Below are 22,114 nucleotides of genomic sequence, written 5' to 3' on the forward strand. Positions count from 1 at the left end.
GCTATAGCATCTGCTAAACTGTGTACTTGACCAATCAACTTTGATTTGATTTATTAGAGAGCTGATTTTGATGTCTGTGAAAGAAAATCATAAAATCTCCATTATTATGTCAGTGGCCCCACTCAATCAATAAATGCCTTTATTTGTTAACAATTCATTCAGAATGCACCCATGTATATATATATTTAAATATCTGCATTTCCCAAGTTAATTTTATGACAAGATTTTAATTGCAGTTCAATTTGGGTTTTCTTTCCAAACAGATCAAGCTAGTCAACATCCATGCCACTGACATAGCAGACGGTCGACCATCCATTGTCCTGGGGTTGATTTGGACTGTCATCCTCTACTTCCAGGTAATGTGTTGTTGTATCTGCAGGAGAACATTGGGGTCCAGGTAGAAAGAACCCTTTTGTTGGATGTTGCCATGGTCACTCGCAGCAATGTTTGCTCTAATTCCCGACCCCCTGTCAGATCGAGGAGTTGACCAGTAACCTGCTAGCCCTGGAGGCCCTGTCCAGCAGCACCTCCTCAGTGGACAGCATGGCCAGTAGCTCAGAGACAGGCAGTCCCGCCTTAAAGAGGGAGGTGGCACCCAAGAAGTTCCAGGGCAATGCCAAGAAGGCCCTCCTCAGATGGGTACAGAGCACTGCTGCCAAGTACGTACATTATGCCACTAACTATTACCCCAGTATGTACATTATGCCACTAACTATTACCCCAGTATGGACATTATGCCACTAACTATTACCCCAGTATGTACATTATGCCACTAACTATTACCCCAGTATGTACATTATGCCACTAACTATTACCCCAGTATGTACATTATGCCACTGTTACTATTACCCCAGTATGTACATTATGCCACTAACTATTACCCCAGTATGTACATTATGCCACTAACTATTACCCCAGTATGTACATTATGCCACTAACTATTACCCCAGTATGTACATTATGCCACTAACTATTACCCCAGTATGTACATTATGCCACTAACTATTACCCCAGTATGTACATTATGCCACTAACTATTACCCCAGTATGGACATTATGCCACTAACTATTACCCCAGTATGTACATTATGCCACTAACTATTACCCCAGTATGTACATTATGCCACTAACTATTACCCCAGTATGTACATTATGCCACTAACTATTACCCCAGTATGTACATTATGCCACTAACTATTACCCCAGTATGTACATTATGCCACTAACTATTACCACTAACTGTTACCCCAGTATGTACATTATGCCACTAACTATTACCACTAACTATTACCCCAGTATGTACATTATGCCACTGTTACTATTACCCCAGTATGTGCATTATGCCACTAACTATTACCCCAGTATGTACATTATGCCACTAACTATTACCCCAGTATGTACATTATGCCACTAACTATTACCCCAGTATGTACATTATGCCACTAACTATTACCACTAACTGTTACCCCAGTATGTACATTATGCCACTAACTATTACCACTAACTATTACCCCAGTATGTACATTATGCCACTAACTATTACCCCAGTATGTACATTATGCCACTAACTATTACCCCAGTATGTCCATTATGCCACTGTAACTAAGTGGGCAAAACTGGTTATAATGATGTCAATACAACCCAACATAATTTTGTCAACCAGCTTAGCCTGCTGAGGTGGTCGATTGTTTTGCCTGTGTGTGTGTGTGTGTGTGTGTGTGTGTGTGTGTGTGTGTGTGTGTGTGTGTGTGTGTGTGTGTGCGTGTGTGTGTGTGTGTGTGTGTGTGTATGTACATACTCTTGACTGACCACCACCATTGTCAGCCAAGAGTAAGGGAAGCCAAACTGTCTGTATTTTGTTTAGAATTATAATTTCAACAGTACTCGGTCACTACCCCACTGTAAACGTGTTATTCTGCTTGTCCCAAGTGGTCAGGGCATCGAGGTAAAGGACTTTGGTGCCAGTTGGCGTAGCGGTGTGGCGTTCCACTCTGTGGTCCATGCCATCCGCCCAGACCTGGTGGACATGGAGTTGGTGAGGAGGAGGAGCAACCGGGAGAATCTGGAGGAAGCCTTCTCATTGGCCGAGAACGAGCTGGGCATACCACGCCTGCTGGACCCAGAAGGTTCCACCTCTACCCATCTATTTATAATGAAAAATAAATTGCTTTGTCAAAATAAGCACACACTCCCTCACACATCCCCGTTGCTCTGGTTGGTGTATAGGGCAGCAACAATGCGTCTCCACTTCTCTTCTATCTTGAACTGTGTAATTCCAACAGAACTGTATGAAACACATGTCAAGGTGTGATGTGGGTATTTCATTTCATTAATGTGTTGTTGATAGGTCTGGAGATAAGGATGCAGACAGCAGCTCTGCGGCAATAAACCTTTCTGTTTTTATCATGGCCCTTCGCAATTATCAGGCCGGAGATGGAGATGAGAGCAAACATTTATGATTAGATATCAGAGTGTCAGAGTAAATGCTAAACGTATCCTCCTTCGGGGCACACGTGTCAAACCAAATCAAATGCATCATTTGGGAATGACAACAAGTGACATGCTGTTCTGGAGGAGCGTACAGACATGGTACTTCATTGACATGACTGTAGTTTCCTGGCTGGATGGATAGCCCTGATGTCAGTGTTGAGTTGCTATTGCTACTAGTGACACCGGCCTCTCTCTCTCTGTCTTCCTCTGCAGACGTGGATGTAGATAAACCGGATGAGAAGTCCATCATGACATATGTTGCTCAGTTCCTCAAGCACTATCCCAACCCCCACCACTCTGAGACAGATGGACAGGGAGAAGAGGTACCTAACTATATTCACTGAAGTCCTGAGTCTAAGACTGTATTGGCATTGGCAAACTCAGTGTTGTGTTGTAATGCTTTATGTACTTTAATCTGTGTTTGTATTCTTGATTGTGCTACTGTATTCTTGTTTTTGCTACTGTATTCTTGTTTTTGCTACTGTATTCTTGTTTTTGCTACTGTATTCTTGTTTTTCTTATTTATTTTTTTATCATTGCATGAACTCATCAATCATCTTACTTTCCTCATTGTGTGTTATGTAATACACTCTCTCACTCTCTCTGTCACATCATCTCTCTGTCATGCCACTCACTCCATCTCTCCATCACTCCATCTCTCCATCACTCCATCTCTCCATCTCTCTGTCATGCCACTCACTCCATCTCTCCATCACTCCATCTCTCCATCACTCCATCACTCCATCACTCCATCTCTCCATCACTCCATCACTCCATCTCTCCATCACTCCATCTCTCCATCACTCCATCTCTCCATCTCTCCATCACTCCATCTCTCCATCACTCCATCTCTCCATCACTCCATCTCTCCATCACTCCATCTCTCCATCACTCCATCACTCCATCTCTCCATCTCTCCATCACTCCATCACTCCATCTCTCCATCACTCCATCTCTCCATCTCTCCATCACTCCATCTCTCCATCACTCCATCTCTCCATCACTCCATCTCTCCATCACTTCATCTCTCCATCACTTCATCTCTCCATCTCTCCATCACTCCATCTCTCCATCACTCCATCTCTCCATCACTCCATCTCTCCATCACTCCATCACTCCATCTCTCCATCTCTCCATCACTTCATCACTCCATCTCTCCATCACTCCATCTCTCCATCACTCCATCACTCCATCTCTCCATCACTCCATCACTCCATCTCTCCATCTCTCCATCACTCCATCTCTCCATCTCTCCATCACTCCATCACTCCATCTCTCCATCACTTCATCTCTCCATCACTTCATCTCTCCATCACTCCATCTCTCCATCACTCCATCACTTCATCTCTCCATCTCTCCATCACTTCATCTCTCCATCTCTCCATCACTTCATCTCTCCATCACGCCATCTCTCCATCACTCCATCTCTCCATCACTCCATCACTTCATCTCTCCATCACTCCATCACTTCATCTCTCCATCTCTCCATCACTTCATCTCTCCATCTCTCCATCTCTCCATCACTCCATCTCTCCATCACTCCATCTCTCCATCTCTCCATCTCTCTGTCATGCCACTCACTCCATCACTCCATCTCTCCATCACTCCACCACTCCATCACTCCATCACTCCATCTCTCCATCCCTCCATCTCTCCATCTCTCCATCACTCCATCACTCCATCACTCCATCTCTCCATCACTCCATCTCTCCATCACTCCATCTCTCCATCACTCCATCACTCCATCCCTCCATCTCTCCATCACTCCACCACTCCATCACTCCATCACTCCATCTCTCCATCACTCCATCTCTCTGTCATGCCACTCACTCCATCACGCCATCTCTCCATCACTCCACCACTCCATCTCTCCATCACTCCATCTCTCCATCTCTCCATCACTCCATCTCTCTATCACTCCATCACTCCATCTCTCCATCCCTCCATCTCTCCATCTCTCCATCACTCCATCACTCCATCTCTCCATCACTCCATCTCCCCATCACTCCATCTCTCTGTCATGCCACTCACTCCATCCCTCCATCTCTCCATCACTCCACCACTCCATCACTCCATCACTCCATCTCTCCATCTCTCTGTCATGCCACTCACTCCATCACGCCATCTCTCCATCACTCCACCACTCCATCTCTCCATCACTCCATCTCTCCATCACTCCATCTCTCTGACTATGTTATCTTTCCTGTGGCATTTGAAGCTGCTTCTTTGCTACATTTCAACTTTTGCACCCTCTATCCCAAACCTACAGGTAAGTCCATCCATGCCATGGTGCTGTGTAGTGTAGTGTCTGCCTACAGTGTACTGTTTTATCTCTGCTTTTGCTCTCTGTCTCTGCCACTAATGCCTTTCTGTGCTGTTTGCATCTCTTCATGTGGCTTGCTATCCTGGATAGTATGTTCCTCAAGATATAGAGCAAATGCTCCAGGTATGTTTGACAGAGACTCCTGTGACTTCCTCTTTGAATCTTACTTGCTGTAGGACTGGAATTGAATTGAGTAGTTCCTCATGATGTTGTTTATTGGGAACTCTGTTGGGGTTGAGGGAGGATGAATGATGATGCATTGTATAACCTGAATATGACTTGTTACAGAGAGAAGAACGGAAGGTTCTGAGGGAGCTGAAGGTGTGGCTGGAACAGTTGGAGAGAGACATGCTGCAAGTGCAGGGGTCAGAGGGCAACATCACCGACAAGTACCAGGTAATCTTGGAACCAAAAACCACATCTCAAACTACATGTAGCTGGCTAATATTACGATAGATTAAGTACAAGGTCACCAGGGGATGAAGAGGGAGGTGACATCGCTCCATAAAACTCCACAAGACTCTTTCTCAATTATCTTTCCTCAATTTCTTGTATGCTCATGTTCTCGCTGAGGTGGAGAGAAGGCACTAGGAATCAAGGAACGACTATTAAGAACAGCCCATATCTGACAGCCCTGTGTTTCATGTGTTATATACTACCTCCTTTATTTGTTTTGAAGGTTCCGTAACAAATGTTTCCTCTAAGTTGTGGGAGGGCGCGAAGTAGCCCCATGACTGCCGCGCAGCTCCCCCATGACTGCCACGCAGCTCCCCGGGGACTGCGGCGTAGAAGAAATATCAATCCACAGAGAGAAGCATGAGATTGAACTTCACTCAACTTTCTAGAGTTTTCCCTGTTAGTTAACACTATCAACGATTCCCTTTACTGTGGAAATGTTGACACAATCGACGAAATATGGGCTACTTTCAATATAACATTCCGAAACAAAACAAACTATGCAAGACTTAGTTTGCAAAACTAACTATGCAAGATATTTTGTTGTAGACAAAATGCATTGGTGTAGGATTCTATTGCATAGTGAGTTATTAGCCCAGTTATAGATAATGTGTAGTCAGCAGTAGGGCACAAAACATTTGTACATTTCTGGACATCTTTAAAAAGCGAGTCAGGTAAACAGCTTATTTTTTGTCATAAAGGGGCAGTGTTGTATTTTGAAAGAGGCTTGAAAAAGCTAAGTAGCCAATGGGCAGAAGGTAGCATCATTTGTCTGATTCTCTATAATAATGGTATAATAATGGTATAATAATGGTATAATAATGGTATAAAGTGTTTTCTTGCATCAAACAACACAACATTTTCAGTCACCTTCTTGTCTGTAGGACAAGTGGATAAACAGGTTCATGTCAAGCCCTGCATGTTTCTTTTCAAGTCTCATGGAATATAGGCCTACATTGAACACCAAACATTGACTGCTACTATAGGCTGAATGGTAGAACAGATAAAGTATTTCCATGTTTCAATGTTATGGGATGCATGTTCTCCATTGCTTTTGATGGTAGGCCACTCTAGTAGACCTACATTATGATCAAATAGCCACAGTAGCGTACTTGGCAGCTGTTAAAACTGTAACTCAAAGTGGGTACAGCCTCAGTGTTCACAGTAAACGTACGCTGGAAGGTGCACAGAATTTTCACAACGTTCAAGTTTGCGCTCAGCAGACCTGAAATTTGCTCAGTGCCAGAATGTTTTTGAGGGAATATTGGTTGAAGCACCTCTAATACTCGTGTTTCTACTTTGCTTCAGGGCTTCAAGAGTTTCCGTGTGCAGTATGAGATAAAGATGAAGCAGACAGAGCCGCTGCTGCAGCCGGTACACAAAGATGGAAAGTTGTCTGTAGACCAGGCCCTGGTCAAGCAGGCGTGGGAACACATCTCTAGCACGGTGAGTCAGTGTATTACTGTCTGTGGACCCCTGCACAACTAGTCTGATCCATACTGCATGTCCTTTAGCCAACTCGTATGTACATCAATATTCCACCAGGCTTCTTCACAACCATCCCAAACAGGGTAACACTGTCTGACACCTTCACATAATCTATGGGCCAGACTCAGAGACACAGATTAATCCTACTGTAGTTCTGGATTATAATTCTACTGTAGTTCTGGATTATAATCCTACTGTAGTTCTGGATTATAATTCTACTGTAGTTCTGGATTAATCCTACTGTAGTTCTGGATTATAATCCTACTGTAGTTCTGGATTAATCAATTTTATTACTGAATTAAATGTACTGCAGTTCTGGATTATAATTCTACTGTAGTTCTGGATTATAATTCTACTGTAGTTCTGGATTAATCCTACTGTAGTTCTGGATTAAAATCCTACTGTAGTTCTGGATTAATCCTACTGTAGTTCTGGATTAATCCATTTTATTACTGGATTAAATGTACTGCAGTTCTGGATTATAATTCTACTGTAGTTCTGGATTATAATTCTACTGTAGTTCTGGATTAATCCTACTGTAGTTCTGGATTATAATCCTACTGTAGTTCTGGATTAATCCCACTGTAGTTCTGGATTAATCCATTTTATTACTGGATTAAATGTACTGTAGTTCTGGATTATAATCCTACTGTAGTTCTGGATTAATCCATTTTAATACTGGATTAAATGTACTGCAGTTCTGGATTAATTTAACTGTAGTTCTGGATTAATCCTGCACTAATTCTGGATTAATCCTACTGTAGTTCTGAGTTAAACCTAATGTAGTTCTGGATTAAAAAGCATACTCTATGGAGAATCTCCATTGAACTAGTTTTTTAGTCGAGGACTAGGCTTTATCTCTCTCTGGGAAACAGGCCCGAAGAGAGCATTATAAATAGACAATAACCTGTCAATAGGAAATTGTTATTCGTGTCCTGTAGACTTGTAATTTGCTGTGTGTTTATTAGTTAGACTAATACTTGCCCTTGCAAGGAAGAATGGGTCCCCAGAATTGTAGCTTTCATAATAAACTGAATGAGTGTTCAGTGAGGCGCAAGCCTTTGAATGAGTGCTCATTTAGAGGGGAGGAGAGTTTTGAAGAGAGTGTAACAGAGTGTGTTTTGTTCAGTTGATAGACTATTCTCTAATAGTTTGTTTGAGAGCAGAACACCACTGTGATCTGGAGGGGATGATTTTTGCTCACCATCTGCTTTTCGAACAGTGTGATTCATGCTAATGTCTTGGTTGTACTGGTTGTTCTGGCTGTACTGGATGTCTATTTCAGGTCTTGGACTCATGGTTTGTCATGGTTGACATGGTTTGTCATGAATCTTGTCCGAGAGGCAAAACTGAGTGATTTCCGCTAGAAAGGCCTGCTGCAAAATCCAAATAGTCTATTTTGTAAAAAATGTATGAAGACAAAAATGTGCTTTTTGGTCTTAATTTAAAGTTAGGGTTAGGCATTAGTGTTCGCAGTGTGGTTGAGGTTAGGTTTAAAATCAGATTTGATGACGTTGTGACTGTGCCAGGTAGTGACCACTCTGCAGAGCTGCCTCCACCGCAAGATTCATGACAATGAATGCCAACCTGCCTCTTGGATTGGGGACCTGAAGAAGACCTGAGTGGTTGAAACAAATGTGTCACTAATAACCCACATGGAAGCATAGATTTCAGTGTGCAGAGTCTCTTTTTCCTGAAATAATTTTGATAACCAGCACCTGCTCAAAGACTTAGGATATGTAATATATACTTTTACTAGCTCCTGGACTGGCACATCCATCTGGATAAGTCATTGCCTGGCCCCCTGGGGGTGATTGGAGCCTTGCTGCATCGAGCTGAGATCGCCCAGAGAGAGGAGATTCCCATCCAACAAGCCCATGAAGAGACAGCCAATGTGATCCAGAGGAAGCTAGAACAGCACAAGGTATTCAACAAGAGCAGATCCAATAATCCACATGGGTGTAAAACTATCCTTGGGTAGGCCTAGTAAGAAGGTACTGAAAATCCGACAATTTGTCATTTTGTTGGTTACATAAAACAACTGACAATTTTTACATAACAACTGACAATTTTATTTTTGATGTAGCACCAGAGTCTAAATGAGAACTCACATGGTTTGTTATCTACTGTGTATGTGCACGTGTCTGACTGTGGATATGGGCATTTGTGTGTTGCAGGAGATCCTGAAGAACTTGGAGTCCCACAAACAGACGTTCCAGCAGATCCACCGAGAAAGATCAGTAAACGGGGTCCCTGTCCCCCCCGAACATCTCCAAGACATGGCTGAAAGGTCAGTCCTCCTTCAGTCAACTCTATCTCAGTGTTTACACTAATGTCTGGACAATTTTAGCCTGGTCCCTAATCCTATTGTCGTTGACTTGACAAACATAAGTTGACAAGACAGCACAAACATATCTGGGATAAATATGACATGAACGTATACAATTTTTTGTCTCCATGTGTAGTTTGAAGGAAGTTGCTAACTAGCGTTAGCATGCTAGTAGATACCATAGACTTCCAGTCATTGCGCTAATGCTAGTTAGAATTGACTCGCGTAACTAACTCTATCTTCCTTCATACTGGTTGCAGAGACATAAAAATGGTATCCATATGTTCATCTGACTTCATTGACAAAATCCCAAAGTATCCCTTTAAATAAGATAAGATTGATCAGTTTGATCAGAATATTGATTGATCTTCTACTTTTTACAACAGATTCAATTACGTGTCCACATCATCTTATGCCCACCTGATCAAACTGGAATTCTGGGAGATCAAGTACCGTCTGATGGCGTTCCTCATCCTGGCTGAGTCTAAGCTCAAGTCCTGGATCATCAAATATGGCCGCCGTGACTCTGTGGAACTACTGCTACAGAGCTACATTGTGAGTTGACCTTTTCATTCGTTGCTACTGGTTTGTGGTAGCCAGGTGGTCCAGATCTGTTTGTGCTGTTTAGCCAACCTAATGTTTGACATGACAATGACCATAGGAGTTGGCAAGACATCACAAACAGATATCTAGGACCACCAAGCTAAGTTTGTGGACCTAGACAGCGTACATTTCTGGCCATAACATTTCCATGGATATTGTTCCAATTCTGTCCTCATGATAATTCCATGCTAATCTCACCATCATTCCCAATAGACCTTCATCGAGGGACACATGTTCTTCGAACAGTATGAGACAACATTTAAGGCACTCAGGCAATCTGCAGATGTCTACGTCAAGTCTGATGGTTCATGTAAGATTGTTTTTCTTTTCCTTGTTTTATCTCAGATGTAATTTGATTGATTGTATTGTCTATCAGAGTGGGAACACATACAGAAATAACTGTTGATTTGAAATTCTAGGCATTAAGATCAGTAAGAAAGGTAAGTATAGATTAATTTGGTACTGATGAACAATAGGTAACATGGTGCCCACGCTAGCCTTCGATTGACTGTGCACTAGTATTTCACTGGTCTGACTAAAAATCCAAGAAATCTGATATAACATCTCAGTGCCTGTCTGTTTACTAACTACTCTATATTCCTCCTCAAAGACAATTACCTGTAAGACAATAACTCTTTGCATGATACAGTAACAAATACTCACAGTAGGTCTTTGAATGTGAAACACTGCAAATGAAAATTCCTTACTGTCTTGATTTATGTCTTCAAGGTCCTCGAAACTTCACTCTACTGGGCTCTTTTAATAAGATCTTGAGTAATTTAGGAGGTGACCCAGTAAACCACAAAAAAATGATATGTCATGTTGAAGAGCGACCTCATTTCATTATGTTTCTTTCCAGCTGAGGAAGCGGAGGGTGTGGGTAAGTTCCTGTCGGATGCGTCGGCCCAGTGGAGGAACCTGTCGGTGGAGGTGCGTAGCGTCCGTAGCATGCTGGAGGAGGTCATCTCTAACTGGGAGAAGTACAGCAGTACGGTGGCCGGACTGCAGGCCTGGCTGGAGGACGCAGAGCAGATGCTCAACCAGTCAGAGAATGACAAACGGGTGAGCATGAGGCGTTTAGTATCGGGAAGACCAAAACATATATTTATTCCATGTCAACAGCTGATGTTTTGACCATTGTGGGCATGGAATAAAGATAATCTCAGTTTACATTTTTACCTCCCTTTCCCTTCTTCTTATTGGATTGATGTGCTCTATGGGACATCATTGCCTGTGAAGCGCTGAGCCTACATACTTTTCCTTACTGTGTAGACACATACAACGTCATCAAAACTGACTGTTGGCCCCTTTAAATAATCTTCTACATTTACAAACTGTTGCTATCAATTGTGTAGAGTTTGAGTTTTTCTCCTTTCGCCCCCCCCAGGACTTCTTCCGGAACCTTCCTCACTGGATCCAGCAGCACCTGGACATGAACGATGCAGGGAACTTCCTGATTGAGACGTGCGATGAGACCGTCTCCAGAGACCTGAAGCAGCAGCTGCTCATTCTCAACGGGAGGTGGAGGGAGCTGTTTGTTAAAGTCAAACATGTAAATTAGTTTAAAATCTCCTGTTTTCTGCACACCTAGATTATGATTATCAAGAAGCATCCCACACGATTGGCCTTGAAACATGGCTGTGGACTCCTAGATGCCATAGGAGCCTATAGCCATGCCTCAGGGCTAACCACTAGATAGATACAATTCTTAGGCTGTAAAACTCGGGTGTCATAAAATATCTCTGCGTCACTTTATAAGCACAGCTCAATTCATAAAGAAAAGCTTGTCATCATTATTATTCCCTGCTCCTCTGTTTCCATGGCAGTATGCTAGAGTGGACGAGGTGGACAAGTGGAAGCAGGACTATCAGGACTGTATCGCTACTCTCAAAACTTTTATGGATGCAACCAACGACAAGATGACCGCCCCTGTCCAAGTGTCCTTCCTGAACGTCAGGACATTCGTTCAAGACGTTGAGGTACAGAACGTACACAGGGCTTTTCTATCAAACTTGAATGAACTCTCTATAAAGTGTTCTGCTTGGCTCACAGTGTTACGATGTCTATCAATCACATATTCACTAAGCATTTCAGAATAGAGGTGCTGCTCTACAATCAGGTCCTCCCTGTCATTTGATTCATTCTGATCTAAAAGCGCAAAACCGAGCTGACAAGGTACAAATCTGTCGTTCTGCCCCTGAACAGGCAGTTAACCCACTGTTCCTAGGCCGTCATTGAAAATAAGAATTTGTTCTTAACTGACTTGCCTAGTTAAATAAAGGTAAAATAAAAAAATAAAAAAACTGATCTGAGATCAGCAGCTACTCTGAGACGCCTTTGTGAATACGGGCCTTGGTAAAAGTAAGGAAAAGAGTACCCATGTTTGATCTATATTCACTACATCCTTCCAGGACATCAAGAACAAGGTCCCGGCCATGGAGGCAGCCTGTAAGACAGCCAGCCGCACCGCCCAGCTGCTGGTCAAAGACACGCCCGCGGAGGAGGTCTCTACCATGCTGGCTGTCATGGCTTCTATCAAGGAGGAGATGAGCAAGGTGACCATCCGTCTCCATCTCACCTGTTCCAGTTTGAATTCTTAGGTTAAGTTGGCTAAAAACAAAAAGACAATGCCCATATGTTGATGACTTTTTGCAAATCCTATCAGTTTTCCACGTCATCACATTGTCTTTCTGACCAGCCATCTTTAGTATAGTCCGCTCCAGATGGCATTACCCCCATGACCTCCTACCCCCTGTCCTCCTCCCATCAGATAAAGGAGCGGTCTCTGCCGCTGCTACGGGATGCCCAGTCCCTGCTGCCTGCTCTGGAGGAGATGGAGAAGAACATCACAGGGTTCTACCAGGCCCTGGAGAAGGCCAGCCGCATCACTTGCTCCAGAGACTCGGAGGCCCACGGGGACTTCAAACAGAAATGCCAGGTGACACATTACATCACACATTCTTATCCAGAGTGACTTACAATCAGTGTATTCAACTAAACACAGGTTGATCAGGGGTTGAATGCAACGAGAAAGGAAACTGCATGGAGGATGGTTAGAGTTTGGATTTGGTTGAGTTACTGTTACTTGCATTTCATACAACAATATTAGACGGACTTGTTCTATTGTAGATACATTTTATACATGAATCACCTACAGGTAGTAACTGTGAATTTATGTTTTAATTGAACGTCATGCTGCTTAGTTGACCCATTATGTCATTATTAGCAGTGTTTGACTTGGGTAGGAGCTCACCGGAGCTGAAAACTGGCACCTCAAATGTTCTACTGCTTGAGCTCCTGTTCCTCTTATATAATATTAGCTCAAAAGTATTGTGGAGATCCTGCTCCTAAATATAAACAGTACCAAAATCAAATCAAATCAAATCAAATGTATTTATATAGCCCTTCGTACATCAGCTGATATCTCAAAGTGCTGTACAGAAACCCAGCCTAAAAGCCCAAACAGCAAGCAATGCAGGTGTAGAAGCACCTAAAACGAGTATCAGAACCTATTTCAGTCCAAGTCAAGAATTTAACATTTTAGTCATTTAGCAGACGCTCATATCCAGAGCAACTTACAGGAGCAATTAGGGTTAAGTGCCTTGCTCAAGAGCACACCTGCAGATGTTTCACCTGGTCGGCTCTGGGAATCGAACCAGCAACCTTTCGGTTACTGGCCCAAAGGTCTCAACCGCTACCTGCCTAACGCTAGGCTACCTGCCCACACACTGATTCTTAGTAACACAATGTCTCTTCACACTCCACTGCCTCCTCTTTCTCCAGGAGCTGGTGACCTTCACCCAGAGCTGTAAGAAGTGTCTGACTGTGATAGAGAATAACCATCAGAGTGTCCAGAGAACCCTGGACAGCAGTAAGACCCTACAGCACCTGGACATGGCCCTGCTGCAGAAGAGAGTCGCCGACCTCCAGGCCTCCTCACAGGTACAGTACCATAACACAACGCTTAATGGGTTGTGTGTAACAGTTTGATAGTGTAAATGATTGAAAGAGGGAACATCAATCAATCAATCAACCAATCAATCAATCATTGGGCTTTGATAGAGGATAATAATGTGAAGAAGACAGAATGACGTAGCTGCCTTCTAGCGCATGTTCATTTCACATCAATTCAAAATAACTTGTGTGAAGGACAGTTGTGTGTTGGGTGATGAGAATTGCTTGTGAGTATGTCTGTATTTGTGTATCCCAGGCAATGATCAACGAGTCTACTGAGTGGAAGAATCACGTGGAGGTCAACAGCAACTTAATGAAGAGGTTTGATGAGTCCCGTGGCGAGCTGGAGAAGGTGCTGAAAGTCGCTCAGGCTTTTCTGAATGAGAGAGGCAACCCAGAAGATCTGCTAAAAAGACACACGGTAAGAGCAAAAGCTTGCATCATGGCTAGGACCATAGTTTTAGACTGTATTTTATCTGGACAATCCAGATCTGACAATGACCATAGGACTTGGCTGTGTAGCACAACAGATCTGGACCAGGCTAGTGTCGTGTCTTTGGCTATGCCGGATTAAGTGATATGACATGATATCCCAAAAAATAATTTATCCGTAATTAATATTAATATTACCTGATTGAGCTAATCATGTAAATGTAATGAACTAGAGAGTCGGGGCACCACAAAATAATATTTATAGAGCTGTTATCTTCCGAATAAACTCTTAAAGACCTAGTACTATTTTACATCAATAGCAGTCAATATTAATTGTCACCTTAATTCAGTCTCATCTGAAAGTTGTAAATTCATGGTTATCTTCACGAACCCTGGCTAACAAGTTGATTCAGCAATACAAAATTGGGTTTAATTATTTATTTACTAAATACCTAACTGTTCACACAGAATTACACATACACATAAATAATCATAACTTGATTACAAATTACATCATAAAGGAAAACGTCCCTAGCAGGCGGAACAGATATGACAGCTTGTTACACAAAAGAAAAGGGGCTGGGTTTGAGTGAAAGAGCATGAAGACTGAGGAACAAAGGGCGAAGCTGTGCTATCGTAAATACAGTATCTTATGCATTCTAAATTACCGCCCATTTGGAAAAGGAAAATGCAATAAATATTTACTCTGAGCTCCGCTTCGGTAGGTTGGTGGTAGATGGAAGGCAGTGTTGCCCAACCGAGTCCTTTGTCCTTTGAAGAATGTCTCTGCTGGTAAATTGGATACGTTGTAGTAACGTCGTTGTGTGGTAGACGGAATACTCTGTCTGTTCCTTCCTATCCTGCGTTTGCAGCTGCTGTTGCTAACTCAACGGCTAGGAGGTATCACTTCTGTAGTGAATAAGAGTTCAACGTTCATACCATTCGCAACCAAAGCTCACGCTGATGTTGGCTTCATTCTGTACCATTCTGACATCGGACCGTCGTCCACACATCCTCGGAACAGGAGGTTATATTGTCGTCAAGGTTTTATATAGGAAGGGAGAGGAGGGCGTGATTGAAAAGTTTTATAGCCTATGTCCCTTCACAGGGGCGGGCCACTGATTGAGCAGAGCCCTAACCTTATAAAAATCGAATTCTCACATTTTAGAAGCTAAAATCACATTTCATCAGATCACGAGTAATTTCATATTCAAACATTTAAATTGAACAACAATTCCATGTGAATCCAATAACTCTGATGTGTAGACTTTCCACTGTAGAGTTTATGTCATCTTATCATTGATGAGAATGTCTCAGATGACAACCGAACTGACATCATATTCACAAGTTCCACCGCATATGTTCAATTGGTCAGATTACCAGACTATAGTTAATTTCCCCCCACCTTCTGATGTTCCCAGAATCTCTATGTTAACCAAGGTGTTTGCAAATGTAACATCAATAGGGTGGAGAGAGGAAAAAGGGGGGAAGAGGTATTTATGACTGTCATAAACCTACCCCCAAGCCAAAGTCATGACACTAGTCTGGACTGGGGATTCAGTAGAGAAGCACAAGGGGAGGAGGTGTAGAGTCATGTGGACATTGTGACAATCTCAGTGAGACATCTCTGTCAATGTTTGCAGGAGTTCTTTGGGAAGCTGGACCAGCAGGTCCTCAATGCGTTCCTGAAGACCTGTGATGAACTGACAGACACAGTGCCTAGGGAGGAGCAGCAGAGTCTGCAGGAGACAGTCAGGAAACTGCACAAACACTGGAAGGTTAGTGCCATGTTGACAGAAAGGTAATGTACTAGCATAATCATTCAAAGCCTTCAATTGTAGAAATAGTATCTTTTCACAGTTCCAAGATCCAAGTATTCTTATCACATTCCCCTTCAATGTCTTGTGCACTTTGTCGGTCCTGAATATGACTGTCACATCTTGTTTTCATCGTATAGTAATATAATATTTTCAGGTTAAGAGTGAGACTGAAAGAGTTCCTAACTCCCTCTCTCCTTCCCCCCTCTCAGGATGTCCAGACAGAGGCTCCCTACCACCTGCTTCATCTGAAGGTAGAGGTGGAACGGAGCAAGCTAATGGTCTCTATGCAGGAGTGTCAGTCAGAGCTGACCAGAGAGAACAGACACCTGGTTGGCATGGGGAGTGAGAGGCTGATCAAGGAACACAGGGTGAGACTAGCTGTGTCAGGTTGATGGTTGTGGTATCTATCCTGATCTGATATGAGTGATGGTGATGCTCTCTATCCTGATCTGATAGGAGTGATGGCTGTGGTCTCTATCCTGAACTGATAGGAGTGATGGCTGTAGTCTCTATCGGTCATTCCATGGTGCAACTGAGTTTACTTTGCCATGATCACATGATCTAGCCCAGTGGTTTTTATAGTCCCGTACCCCTTCAAACATTCAACCTCCAGCTGCGTACCCCCTCTAGCACCAGGGTCAGCGCACTCTCAAATGTTGTTTTTTGCCATCATTGTAAGCCTGCCACACACACACACTATACAATACATTTATTAAACATAATAATGAGTGTGAGTTTTTGTCACAACCCGGCTCGTGGGAAGTGACAAAGAGGTCTTATAGGACCAGGGCACAAATAATAATATAATAATAATAATCAATAATCATCTCTTTTTTTAACCATCTTACATATAAAACCTTATTTGTTCATCGAAAATTGTGAATAACTCACCACAGCGTAATGAGAAGGGTGTTCTTGAAAGGATGCTCATAACTCTGCAATGTTGGGTTGTATTGGAGAGTCTCAATCTTAAATCATTTTCTACACAGCCTGTGTCTGTATTTAGTTTTCATGCTAGTGAGGGCCGAGAGTCCACCCTCACATAGGTACGCGGTTGCAAAGGGCATCAGTGTCTTAACAGCGCGATTTGCCAAGGCAGGATACTCTGAGTGCAGCCCAATCCAGAAATCTGTCAGTGGCTTCTGATTAAATTCAATTTTCACAACCGTTTGTTGCAATTTCAATGAGTCTCTCTTGTTCAGATATCGGTAAGTGGACTGGAGGCAGGGCATGAAAGGGATAACGAATCCAGTTGTATGACTAGTCCGTTTCGGGAAAGTACCTGCTTAATTGCGCACCCAACTCACTCAGGAGCTTCTCTATGTCACATTTGACATTGTCGGTAAGCTTGAGTTAATTTGCACACAAAAACTCATATAATGATGGAAAGACCTGTGTGCTGTCCTTGTTAATGCAGACAGAGAAGAGCTCTAACTTCTTAATCATAGCCTCAATTTTGTCCCGCACATTGAATATACAGTGGGGAGAACAAGTATTTGAGACACAGCCGATTTTGCAGGTTTTCCTACTTACAAAGCATGTAAAGGTCTGTAATTTTGATCATAGGTACACTTCAACTGTGAGAGATGGAATCTAAAACAAAAATCCAGAAAATCACTTTGTATGATTTTTAAGTAATGAATTTGCATTTTATTGCATGACATACAGTGCGGCAAACAAGTATTTAGTCAGCCACCAATTGTGCAAGTTCTCCCACTTAAAAAGATGAGAGAGGCCTATAATTTTCATCATAGGTACACTTCAACTATGACAAAATGAGAGAAAAAAAGCCAGAAAATCACATTGTAGGATTTTTTATGAATTTATTTGCAAATTATGGTGGAAAATAAGTATTTGGTCACCTACAAACAAGCAAGATTTCTGGCTCTCACAGACCTGTAACTTCTTCTTTAAGAGGCTCCTCTGTCCTCCACTCGTTACCTGTATTAATGGCACCTGTTTAAACTTGTTATCAGTATAAAAGACACCTGTCCACAACCTCAAACAGTCACACTCCAAACTCCACTATGGCCAAGACCAAAGAGCTGTCAAAGGACACCAGAAACAAAATTGTAGACCTGCACCAGGCTGGGAAGACTGAATTTGCAATAGGTAAGCAGCTTGGTTTGAAGAAATCAACTGTGGGAGCAATTATTAGGAAATGGAAGACATACAAGACCACTGATAATCTCCCTCGATCTGGGGCTCCATGCAAGATCTCACCCCGTGGGGTCAAAATGATCAGAAGAACGGTGAGCACCTAGTGAATGACCTGCAGAGAGCTGGGACCTAAGTAACAAAGCCTACCATCAGTAACACACTACGCCGCCAGGGACTCAAATCCTGCAGTGCCAGACGTGTCCCCCTGCTTAAGCCAGGACATGTCCAGGCCTGTCCAGGCCTATCTGTTTGCTAGAGAGCATTTGGATGATCCAGAAGAAGATTGGGAGAATGTCATATGGTCAGATGAAACCAAAATATAACTTTTTGGTAAAAACTCAACTCGTCGTGTTTGGAGGACAAAGAATGCTGAGTTGCATCCAAAGAACACCATACCTACTGTGAAGCATGGGGGTGGAAACATCATGCCTTGGGGCTGTTTTTCTGCAAAGGGACCAGGACGACTGATCCGTGTAAAGGAAAGAATGAATGGGGCCATGTATCGTGAGATTTTGAGTGAAAACCTCCTTCCATCAGCAAGGGCATTGAAGATGAAATGTGGCTGGGTCTTTCAGCATGACAATGATCCCAAACACACCGCCTGGGCAACGAAGGAGTGGCTTCGTAAGAAGCATTTCAAGGTGGCCTAGCCAGTCTCCAGTCTCCAGAGCTCAACCCCATAGAAAATCTTTGGAGGGAGTTGAAAGTCTGTGTTGCCCAGCAACAGCCCCAAAACATCACTGCTCTAGAGGAGATCTGCATGGAGGAATGGGCCAAAATACCAGCAACAGTGTGTGAAAACCTTGTGAAAACTTACAGAAAACGTTTGACCTCTGTCATTGCCAACAAAGGGTATATAATACTTTTTTTTTGACCAAATACTTATTTTCCACCATAATTTGCAAATAAATTCATAAAAAATACTACAATGTGATTTTCTGGATTTTTTTCTCATTTTGTCTGCCATAGTTGAAGTGTACCTATGATGAAAATTAGAGGCCTCTCTCATCTTTTTAGTGGGAGAACTTGCACAATTGGTGGCTGACTAAATACGTTTTTGCCCCACTGTAAGTATTTGATACATCAGAAAAGCAGAACTTAATATTTGGTACAGAAACATTTGTTTGCAATTACAGAGATCATACGTTTCCTGTAGTTCTTGACCAGGTTTGCACACACTGCAGCAGGGATTTTGGCCCACTCCTCCATACAGACCTTCTCCAGATCCTTCAGGTTGAATTAAAAAATCATACAATACAAATACTTATTTTCCACCATAATTTGCAAATAAATTCATAAAAAATACTACAATGTGATTTTCTGGATTTTTTACCTTCATTTTGTCTGTTAATAGTTGAAGTGTACCTATGATGAAAATTACAGGCCTCTCTCATCTTTTTAAGTGGGAGAACTTGCACAATTGGTGGCTGACTAAATACTTTTTTGCCCCACTGTATTTATTTGGCGTACCCCTGACAGCATTGCGTGTACCCCTGGGGGTACGTGTACCCCAGTTTGGGAATACCTGATCTAGCCCATGTAGAGAATGTGTGGGGACCCCTAGCCTGGTACCATGACAGTCACTGTGCTGGTCCGCAGTGCATATTTCCGAAAAGCAATTAGATTAATTTAGCACTTGATGTCTCCCTGTGAGAGAGTTTGTCACATGAACGATGTACCTTTACCGTCCTGCAGGACTTCTTCAGGGAGAAGGGTCCTCAGTCTCTGTGTGAGAAGAAACTACAACTGATAGAGGAACTGTGTCAGAAGCTTCCAGACAGCAACCCAGCCCACCAGACCCTGGACAGCTCTAAGAAGGCCTACTCTGAGCTCTGGGAGGAGATAGATAGCACCCATCACAATCTGATGCAGCACCCTGATAAGTGGGAGGAGTTTAACACCAGGTAACAAGGCCTCACAAATGATACTGATTCAAGACTGTCACAATCATGATTTGTATCATTGTTAACATAACATATAGTTTTTTTTGTTTTCTTAGTCACTCACTATCCACATTGATGCACTGACTAATGACACACCACCAATCCTTTTTAACCTAATGAAAACTGAAATATTAGATGGCTATACAGTATGATCATACTTTGCCCATGTTCATCCCAGGTTCTCCGAGTTGTCAGCCTGGCTTTCGTCTAAAGAGAGCCAACTCAGACTGCTCAGGAACAGAGCCAACGACCCCAGCAAGCACGGACAGGTCAAGGCCACCATCACAGTAAGTATGATGGGAATCCCTCATGCTCTGTGTGTTAGACAAGGTAGAGATTTCACAGACCTAGCCTCGTATCCATACTGTATGTCCTGAAGGCAGCTATCACTGATCTAGCCTCGTATCCATACTGTATGTCCTGAAGGCAGCTATCACTGATCTAGCCTCATATCGATACTGTATGTCCTGAAGCCAGCTATCTTTGACCTAGCCTCGTATTCATACTGTATGTCCTGAAGCCAGCTATCTTTTACCTAGCCTCGTATCCATACTGTATGTCCTGAAGCCAGCTATCTTTGACCTAGCCTCGTATCCATACTGTATGTCCTGAAGGCAGCTATCACTGATCTAGCCTCGTATCCATACTGTATGTCCTGAAGGCAGCTATCGTCACATGTCATGGTTCTCCAGTAAATCACTGGGAGCAATATAGAGTTTATGTGCCATTGGTCTGCACCTTGTTAACCCACAGCTCTTACTTTATGGTGCATGGCAACAATAGAGTTGGCTTCAGTACATACAACATAGATTTGAGGCTATCACAGACTTAGGTAAGCTTGATAACTTATGCCACTCCCCGCTCTCCCCTCTCCAGGAGCTGAGGAACGATGCAGAGCTGCAGGAGGGGAACCTGGGCTGGCTGAAGTCCCGGCTGGCTGTGCTGATAGAGATCTGCTCCGAGACGGATGCACAGAGTCAGGCTGGGGCAATCAATAAACTTTCCACCAACTTCAAGGGCCTCCTCTCCTATCTCACTGAGGTAAGGAAAGACTGGGACTGCAGCTGACACTGTGCTCCTCCCAAATATATTTGTGTGTTGTAGGGGAGGGTTGAGAGCAGAGTAGAAGACACATTTCCGATCAACATAATATGGACAATCAAGATGATAAAAGTGTTTGAAATAAGCTTGCGAGCACTGAAGCATACTCTCATCCTTACCTGCTCACCAGGACACACAGTCAGAAGAATAACAGCATTAGATGGCTAGCCTGGGTGCCAGTCTTTTCTGTTCTCTTGTACCCACAATGCCACACTCCCTCTGTCTTTGGATTGTCAGTCCACTGTTATGTCTCTTAAGGGTGATGTTAGGATCGTTGGTATGTCGTATCACTAAGTGAGGCCGTATCATTTTCCACTGTGTTGTCTCCCTGCCTGAAAAAGCCATTTGTTGTATACTAGTTGGTTTTTACAATAAAATATAGATTTATGAATCAATTGTCCTGCCAAGAGTTAAAAAACAGTTTTCATATTCAGTTGGTTCCAGTGTTAATCTACCTTGGTTTGAAAACGGTGGTGATAGCGTTTCCTTTTTCTCTATATTGTTTTTGAGAGTTGCTGAATGTAATTTCTTTCCTCTGTGTTCTTGTCTCCCAGTCTGAGAAGGTGGTGCTGGCGGTGGGGGACTGTGTGCAGTTCAGGGAGGAGGTGCATGGTGCACTGGATGAGCTGGTGCAGGGTCAGCAGGAGGTACACCTGGAGGTGACCAGGATACTGGACTCTGAGACCGTCAGGGAGGCCCAGCAATTGCTCCAGGTTCACCAGGTAAGTCGGACTGGAGTGGAACTGATTGGCATCTGACTGTAAGGCGCTACAGAGGGTAGTGCGTACGGCCCAGGGCCAAGCTTCCTGACATCCAGGACATATATACTATACTGGGTCAGAGGAAGGCCCAAACATTTTTCAAACACTCCAGTCACCCAAGTCATAGACTGTTCTCTCTGCTACCACAAGGCAAGCGATACCAGAGCTCCAAGTCTTGAACCTAAAGGCTCCTTAACAGTTTCTACCCCCAAGCCATAAGACTGCTGAACAATTCATCAAATGGCCACCCGGAC

General features: G+C 43.1%; 1 protein-coding gene across 2 annotated transcripts in view; it reads left to right on the forward strand.

Annotated features, from left to right (window-relative positions):
- LOC110504238 (nesprin-1) overlaps nucleotides 1–22,114 on the forward strand; it is a 180,891-nt gene that overhangs the window by 41,336 nt on the left and 117,441 nt on the right. For both annotated transcript variants that reach the window (XM_090221294.1, XM_090221295.1), the window contains 23 exons: nucleotides 264–356; nucleotides 475–659; nucleotides 1,930–2,126; nucleotides 2,704–2,813; nucleotides 5,102–5,209; nucleotides 6,578–6,715; nucleotides 8,517–8,681; nucleotides 8,935–9,047; nucleotides 9,473–9,641; nucleotides 9,903–9,999; nucleotides 10,549–10,751; nucleotides 11,077–11,241; nucleotides 11,516–11,668; nucleotides 12,101–12,244; nucleotides 12,460–12,627; nucleotides 13,473–13,631; nucleotides 13,900–14,064; nucleotides 15,719–15,853; nucleotides 16,105–16,263; nucleotides 19,751–19,959; nucleotides 20,177–20,285; nucleotides 20,875–21,039; nucleotides 21,654–21,821. In XM_090221294.1, coding sequence (XP_090077420.1) covers nucleotides 264–356; nucleotides 475–659; nucleotides 1,930–2,126; nucleotides 2,704–2,813; nucleotides 5,102–5,209; nucleotides 6,578–6,715; nucleotides 8,517–8,681; nucleotides 8,935–9,047; nucleotides 9,473–9,641; nucleotides 9,903–9,999; nucleotides 10,549–10,751; nucleotides 11,077–11,241; nucleotides 11,516–11,668; nucleotides 12,101–12,244; nucleotides 12,460–12,627; nucleotides 13,473–13,631; nucleotides 13,900–14,064; nucleotides 15,719–15,853; nucleotides 16,105–16,263; nucleotides 19,751–19,959; nucleotides 20,177–20,285; nucleotides 20,875–21,039; nucleotides 21,654–21,821 — 3,477 coding nt within the window. The remainder of the gene's footprint in view (nucleotides 1–263; nucleotides 357–474; nucleotides 660–1,929; nucleotides 2,127–2,703; nucleotides 2,814–5,101; nucleotides 5,210–6,577; nucleotides 6,716–8,516; nucleotides 8,682–8,934; nucleotides 9,048–9,472; nucleotides 9,642–9,902; nucleotides 10,000–10,548; nucleotides 10,752–11,076; nucleotides 11,242–11,515; nucleotides 11,669–12,100; nucleotides 12,245–12,459; nucleotides 12,628–13,472; nucleotides 13,632–13,899; nucleotides 14,065–15,718; nucleotides 15,854–16,104; nucleotides 16,264–19,750; nucleotides 19,960–20,176; nucleotides 20,286–20,874; nucleotides 21,040–21,653; nucleotides 21,822–22,114) is intronic.

This window comes from Oncorhynchus mykiss, chromosome 25, assembly GCF_057628025.1.
Source record: "Oncorhynchus mykiss isolate SJ-2025 chromosome 25, ASM5762802v1, whole genome shotgun sequence".
Lineage (NCBI taxonomy): Eukaryota > Metazoa > Chordata > Actinopteri > Salmoniformes > Salmonidae > Oncorhynchus > Oncorhynchus mykiss.